Source organism: Egretta garzetta, unplaced genomic scaffold (assembly GCF_000687185.1).
Source record: "Egretta garzetta isolate BGI_Z169 unplaced genomic scaffold, ASM68718v1 scaffold447, whole genome shotgun sequence".
NCBI classification, from domain to species: domain Eukaryota; kingdom Metazoa; phylum Chordata; class Aves; order Pelecaniformes; family Ardeidae; genus Egretta; species Egretta garzetta.
The window spans coordinates 2777526-2785727 of NW_009260397.1; the positions used below are offsets into that span (position 1 = coordinate 2777526).

The window sequence follows — 8202 nt, forward strand, 5'->3', positions numbered from 1 at the left end:
GACTTGCGCGTGGTTAGGCTTTAGGTCTCACTCTGACACCTGAAAACTTGGTGAACAATTGATTCCGCAAGTGGCCTCACTGAAATGATGTTTGAAGAATAAGGAATTAGCCATCATTTGTCCCTTTATTAGGATTTGCAGGGTAACTCCTTTCACATGCACAGCCTCTGCGGACTTGAGGCAAGTCCTGGGCAGGCAGGGTTGCCAGTTCAGCCCCTGAGTAACGACTGATGAGCCATCTGCCAAAGCAGCTAGCCGCACGCCTGCTAGCGACACTGTGGGGTCTGGCTCCGTGGTGTGAAGTGGTCTGACTATGAATGTAGGGAGGAAAAACTGTCAAAGAACAACATGAGCTCTTTGCAAGATTGCTTATGTTTTCAGATGTTTCATAAACACACAATCCCAGTTGTTTGTTCTCACCATTGGGTGACAACATGGTATATCTTACCTAATGTAATGGTGGAAAATATAAATAGCTTTCTAGCAACCAGGCTTCATTAATATGTATTGGAAACCTAAAATGGTGTTCAGCTATGAGGGGGAAAAAGTACAGAATTGCTTTGGATTATAATCATTTCAGCAAAGCATCTAATTTATATATTAAGCTTGCTTAATGGACTTATATTGCCTTGCTCTTTGATCTGAAGAAAAAGGTGGTGAATAATTTATCAAATAAAAAAACCTCCCCTAGCCCAGCCCACACGTCACAATCTGCCCTATAATTTACACTTTTTAAGAGATGCCATTTCTAGGCAGGAGAACTGGTTCCTAAAGATTCTTTCTAATATTACAAATGTGGTTTTGAGAGGTACACTCTAGGGAAAAAAATAATAATGAAGGAATGCAATTCTACAGACAAATGTTTCAGCTCTATGCCTTCTTCACTAAAGACAGTCATTTCAGCTAAATGCCAAAAGGCATTTAGCTGTAGCATTTGTCAGTGGAATAGGGTTGGCTTTAGGTTTCCCTCCTGATTTACAATTGAGTGTTTATTGGGTTTACTGTACTGTAGCGTGTTTTGTTAACCTCTAAAAAAACCCATCCAGCTTGTGCATTAATCACAAGGGTGATATCTGTCACAGTAAACTGGGTCGGTGCGGGACTTTTGTGCCCCGCCAGGCTTCATGGAAAGGATGCTGGCTGCTCTCAGAGGGGCAGGAAAGATGTGCTGCTGGCTTTGGGCTGGCGTCTAGATAACCTGTGTCCAGCTCCTGGCTCCTCAGATGGTTTCTTGTGAGATGTATAATCTATTTCTCTCTGTCTTTATTTTTCAACCAGAAGAGCGGGGAAAAACCTCATCATGTCATCTCACAGTAGCTGGGTGAGCTGCTATAGAGTCACATGCTGAAGGAGGATTTAGGCTGGTGGGGTGTTTAACTGCTAATTGTTGGGAACTTTGTGCCCAGAGTTCCTCAACTGGTTTGTGTCTACCTGTTGTAGTCATTCCTCAGTAATCCTTGCTTCTGGTCACATACTTAGGGAACAGCAGTGTTGGTAATCATAGCTCTATCATGACTCCTGACATGTCTGCCATTCACATTTCCCCCCCATTTGTCCAAAGCAATGAGTTGTCAAACATTTACTATGGCTGTGTGCAGGGTTTATTCATATTTAAATAAAGCCATTATCCTGGCCTTGAGTTTCAGTAGTTTTCTGCTCTTCCTCTTGAGTATTTCTCTCAGTAGTACCATCTAATCAGCTTTAGGTTTTAATTAAACAGCTGTCATTTGCTTCCTAGTTCTGTTGCGACCTGATGTTGTATTAAATTTTAATTTAGCCTAGGCTGGATAAGAAGTAGATTCCTTCAGACAACAAAGAAACGCTATTAGCAGGTTACAGTTGTAATTAAGAAGAGCTCTGCTGAAGTGCTAATGCATTCAGGTACAGAGAAGGAGCTGGAGATAAACACGCACATAATTATTATTCAGGGATAGAGCCTGCAATATGAATGTGTAGCTTCCACCTGGGCTGCTTGAATTGAAGGTTTTGGTCAAGATCTCGCAGCTGAAACTCTAGACAAAAGAGATAGGAAGGGATTCCCGTTTTTTCACGTGGGACCTTGCAGCATCAGCAGTTCGAGGTTTGTGCTGGTGGTCCCAGGATGTTGTTCCAGATGTTTCACTGATGCTGTGCCGTGTGGGAGGACCTGCCTATGTAAATCAACATTATTACCCCTCTCTACATTTCAGATGCTGTTAGTAATAACCAGCACAGGTATCTTAAATTCAATAACACTTTTTCTGCAGTAAACCCTACCATGGAAATATAAAACAAGCCTAACAGAGTTTAGATTAAATGCTATTACTTGTTGAAGATGCACTAAAAAAAATATTCTTTATAAATCTAATGGACAGTCAATTAGTTCAGTTCTGCCTTCATATTTCTTTCTCAGAGGAAATATATTTTTCAGTCTGTAAATGGCCAGCTCTTAAAATGGTCTTTACACGTATTTGTGTAACACTCGATCCAGGCTTCAGGCATCTGAAATATTGATTTATATAATAGAATTGCTTACCAGTGAGGTGTAGTTTTTGTGAAGCAGCACCAGCTAATTAGCGTGGTGGGTACCTGTACATGCTGGGAAGGAGGGAAGGTTCAAGATGAGCATATTTCAGAGCACCCACAAATAGCAGGGTCGCAAGGTGTCTCTTCTAAGACCTTTCCTCTCATGCTCATCTTCACAGGGTGTTTCTGAAAGGAATGCAAATAACTTTATAAACTTTGCATTATCCTTCAGAATATCAAAGTCTGACTTCATCTTCGTAGCTAAGCAGCACTTAGAGTTAAAAGGAGGCTTGAGGTTTTGTTTATCCTTTGTCACACATGAGGGTCAACACGAGGGTGATACAAGGAATGGTGCAAAAACCAAAGGAGAAATTAGTTCAGGCTTGTTGAGAACCTGATTCCAAGTCCACTGAAGTCAAAAGAAGCCTTTCTTCTATGACTCAGTAGGGCTTTGGATCAGACCGTAATTGCATCCAAGTGCCTCCTACCCCTGTGTAGGAGTTACGTAGCTGTGCTAACAGAGAGTGGGTTTGGAAGTAGAATTAGTCGCTTGTTCGTTGTTTGCGACCTTGGCAAAAATACTGTTTCCCCTGATGCACTGAAGACTGTCCGCTGGTAAAGAATGGCTTAGAAATAGCATACTGGCAAACTGCTTCTTGGGAGCGTTTTGACACAGGAGTACCATCTTGGCATTATATATCTGGCATATGATTATATTGGATTGATGGCTTAGGTTTTATGGGATATTTGCTGTTGGGTTGGTGATATCTAACTACCTCTTCTCTGACATAATTGTGGGTGAAGCACCCCCAGTTCCTCTTTGTCTGTCTTTTACAACCTCTTTCCACCTGAGATGCATCTAATTGTTTTCTTTCACCTGGCAGTGCATGTTCTTAGTTTTGTTCAAACCTGTCTTTGTAAAGGTTTTACAGTTGTTCTTTCACACTTCCACTTTTGTCACATACTTCTCTCTTTCCCAGTGTCCCTCCTTGATGGATGGCAGCTGGTTATAAATGAGCCCATTCCACATGAACAAAAACTAGACAGTCATTTACTGTGTAAAACATCTGGTTTGTGCCTCGCAGAGAACAGAACAAAGACAGTATATTTATTTCATGAAGTATTATTCAGAAAAGCATCTCTATTCAGGACAACACTTAAACGCATGGTTAAATCACATTGAAGTCTAAGTGTCAAGTTGAGCACGTACTTTTAGTGCTGTTCTGAACAGAAATGGACTCGAGTACATGCTTAAATGCTTTTCTGGAACATGACTGCCCATAAAGCTCTAGTAGACTATATTAGTTAGCTGGCACTAGTGTTATTAGTACTTCAACTCATTTAATTCAGGGTGCTTTTTGTAGAAGTTTCCGAATATTGATTAATAATACATCTTAGTTGCAAGTATTTATTGGTCTTCTCCAGCTGTCCTTAGCTTGTGGTCAATGCCCATTATTTTCTATCAATCTAGCTAGCAGACAGAAGCAAATGATAGTGAATATATCTCCCTATGCAAGCTGCCATCAAATTTTTCACTAAAATCCATTTCTTCTTCCACCAATTCTAATAATGGAATTTAAAGTTAGATTAGTTGGAAGCAACTTTTTTTTTCCCCCCAGCTGGCAAGCAATTAGTTTTATGGAAGTTGAAAAATGAAAAATGGATTGATTCAAAGCAGTATTTCCTATTGCAGGCTTTTTGAGAAGGCCAAACTGAATCTCTATGAAAGCACTGATCGTTCCTTGCCCCTCGTGTGTCACGTTTTGGGCCTGCAGTAAGCACTGCTTAAGCAGAGACACGCTGCTCTGTAGGCCTTTGGAGGCCGCTCCCCTCCAGTCTGCATACGTGCTTATGCAGGACAGGGACCTTTGTAGCAACTCATTTGGAGTAATTAATCATACTGCAGCCATACTGAGACACAGAGGAAGGCTGCGTTAATGGAGTCATTAGAGTGCCAGCACTGTGAATTCATCAGGATTAGAGATAAATGTGGTAAAACATCTCTAGGTGGGATTTTGATGGGGAAAGATTAAAAAAATTGTATATGGATGGCATTGCTTAGTTTGTAATACCCTACCTCATGCATAGTTTTTCTCATCATGTATTTATGTCCCAAAAAGGTAAAATGGTCAACTCACAACACTGTTAGCTGGAAGAGTAAAGAAGAAATGCTGTTATTGTAATACTTGATAATCATCTCCCAAATCACTGGCATGATTTGGGGCAAAGGGGTGGCAAGAGTTGCTGACACCCTCTGGAGATCGTTACCGAACAGCACCGTGGTTCTGCCAAGCCACAGACGTGCCTTCGCACATAATTGCGTTACAGATTTCATTGCCACAGCAGCCAAACCTGTAACTGGGCTCAAAAAGTGTAAATCCATATGTTTGTCAAAAACAGAAGTCAATGGTCCAGATGCAACTTTAGGCTTAGAAAATAGTTAAACCATTGACTGCAGGGAGCTCAAAGGGTGTGTGCAAGGAAGGGTCACTCCTCTGCCCTGTCCCTGTCACGAGGCAGGGGTTTGGTTCATCAGTCTGACCCCTGCGGCATTCTCATGGTTTTATGCTTCTCTAACACCCATCCTTCGTTTGTGTGTGTGCATACAGGACACAGAGGTCCTTAACACGGCCATTCTGACGGGCAAAACAGTGTCTGTTCCAGTGAAGGTTGTTGCTGTGCAGGAGGATGGGTCCGTGGTCGATGTTTCGGACTCCACCGAGTGCAAATCAGCTGATGAAGACGTCATAAAGGTAAGGCACCCACACGAGCTGGAGAATGGAGTTTCCACCCTTTTCTCCTCCACCACCACCATATTGGGACCTAACTCACATTTGGGATTTTACATCAACACACACACTGGATTTTACATCAACCAGTTGTTTCACAGTCATGGCTGTTACTGCAGTGGCAGGTTGTTTCCATCGCACGATGAGGAGAGTGGTCTCCAGGAGTCACGCAGGGTTAGCACCTTTCCATAGACTGATGCGGAGCCATTTGTGCTCTCCATACAGGAGAGAGGGCCAGGGATGCTGACAGAGCAGTCCTAGTCCTTCTTCACTGGCCAGCCAGTGCTGATGAGAAAGAATGTGTTGTCTGATACATCCCACTTGGGAAAAGTTGACTCTCCACAGAGGAATCTTTGTTCTTGTGTGGCTTTTCTGCATCCATTATTTAGCAGTACTAATTTAGTATATTGTAACAGTGTGCAGCAAGGTTTCCTACATGCTTCTGACTGTGTCATCTGCTTTCCAGTCAGGAATTTCTTATAAGTAAAGATACTGAACTGTACCAAAATCTGGAGGAACATGACAGAGAACAGAAAATAACCACCATATTGCAAAAGGTCTTAAAATGAGAGCTGGGAGCTTTTAAACAATGTTGTGTTTTGCTTTGCTTTTTAAATAATAAGTTCAGCTGGTTCTCCCTCCCTGACATTGAGATGAAAATAGCATTAATGTGACTTTATCAAGACGTTGACTGCATGACTTCTGACACCATTGCATGGCTTTCAGCTTTTAGCTCATTATTATTTTTAGGCATAAAAGAGTTACTTTTCAATATCTTTAATAGGTTTATTTGTTTTATTATGTGTTTTGGGGGTGGTTTTTTCTTGTTTTAAATTAACTTAAGGATTGACCACCATTAACTCTGCATAGGAGTGGGGTTTTTTGGTCTTATTTATGAATTTCTTAGGGTAGTCCTAGAAAGGCAGTTTCTTTGTCGCAATTCCAGGAAGGTGCAGTATATTATATATAAATGCTATAAAAATTGGGCAGTATAGTCATCCTTTTTGCATAGTAATCCCGTAACCTGTAGATCTTATGACAAACTCCCTGTAGCTTTCAAGAAACAAGTTCCTCCCCATATTCTAGCTATGTTGTGTGTGAATGTCTTCCAGACCTGAGCACTTCTTTAAGTTTTCTTTAGATTGCATTAGAAACCCACATCCTTTACCTGTGTGTTTGAACCTATTATTATAACCTCTTTGTAGATAAGACTGCAAAGGTCCTAATAGATAGCTTGTACTTTGTCAGATAAATTTTCATGTTCTTTAGCTGGCTAAAAAATTGCACAGAGCAAAGCTATTTATTTTGAAGATGATATGCTGGAACAAAAAATTCACCTTCTTATTTTTGACAACTCTGAATAAGCTTGCTACCAATTTTTGGAATAAATTACATCCTCTAAAACAAACAAAATTTCATTACATTTTAGGTCCAACAACAAAGAAAGTCCTTTGCAGTTAAAGAGCTTACAGAGCAACTGTACATTTTGTAGATATTTCCTCTTTCTGAGACCTATAGGTAGGCGAAAGTTGCCATCCACTTGATCCTAGGTAGCTATAGGAAAGGCAAGATGGGTCTGGGCAAAAGCCTTAGCCAGGCAACCTCTACTTGCTTCCACCTTTTTTCATTAAAGTTTATTTCCATTTAACATGAAGGCAAATAATTAATAAATAAGATTCAAGTTATTGGGCAGAGGCATGTGTGCCTTTGTATCCTCAGGGAAGTTCATAGCTTGGGGCTTAGTTATACAGTAACGATGCCTAGCAGTTTTCAGACCTCAAAGCATTTTGCAAAGGACATCAGTGTATTACTCTCTTTTCATGAAAGTGACTGTTGCAATGTTTAGCCTCAGCCAGTGATGGAATAGGTCTCTTTAGTCTGTGCTCTAGCTTCTATATTTTCCCTTACGTATCACATGGGGAAAGAAAAAAATCACATTTTCTTTTTCTGGAAACCAAATTTCATTAAAAGTCCTTACCAGAAGGAACATGAATGAATATCTTTGTTTATGACTAACTTAATTGTCAAAGCAACAGACTCTCTTGATAAATTTTGCTACTCTTTTTTTGCTGTGTACCATACAGCTATTATCTGATTAGTGGCTAATATTTATCAGTTCACAATGAATTATTCATATTATAAACTCATGCACCAAGTTATAGATCATCAACATATTGCTGAGACTTGTCTTTTCTTTGCACTTCAGAAAACCAGATACCAATCTAAAAGATGGTGTATGTGGACTTTTGTTTCTATTAATTCAGTTTCTAGTATTTCTAGGACTTACTGTAGTTAGAGAATACTGGACTGAACCAGATAGGGAAAGGTCAGGAAAAGGACTCCTATTCTTCTTCCAATAATAAAATTAGTATCTGCAAACGTCAGGGAGATGTTGCATTTCAGAACACTGCTGGTTTAAAGTGCATTTAGTTCAATCAGTAGTTGTCTATACAGATATCCTGTCAAAGCTGGGCATGAAGTTGTTCTGGATCCCAAATTTAAAAGGTCCACTGAAGCTGGCAACTAAATAAGACTTGACATGACCTCTGTGAGCAGAGACAAGATTTCCAGTTGCAGTTGTGGATTTATACACTTCAAGAAAGCAAAGCTCTTGCCCTTTGACCATCTTCCTTTCTTGCTTTTTCAAAATGGGTTGTATTTCTAGGTGGAATGAGACCTGCTCCAAAGCACCTTCAAGTTGATGAATGTCCTCCCATTCCTTTCAGTGATCTGGATAGAGCAGATCGAAATGCAGGCCAAAATTCTGCACAGGTTTTACAAGATTTGCACTATAGTTCCCCCCTTTTTTTGGTAGTGACTAAGTTGGTTATAAATCAGGTCTTCATCTGGCTGCTCTGTGAAATTATTTGGGTATCAAATCACTGACAGAAGAGAATGCCTCTGGGAA

The 8202-nt window shown here is 40.4% G+C and overlaps 1 protein-coding gene across 1 annotated transcript in view; it reads left to right on the top strand.

Annotated features, from left to right (window-relative positions):
- The window catches only part of TMEM132B (transmembrane protein 132B), a 244248-nt gene that overhangs the window by 194684 nt on the left and 41362 nt on the right, over positions 1 to 8202 (top strand). Inside the window, 1 exon segment of the mRNA XM_009643172.2 lies at positions 5115 to 5258. Coding sequence (XP_009641467.2) covers positions 5115 to 5258 — 144 coding nt within the window.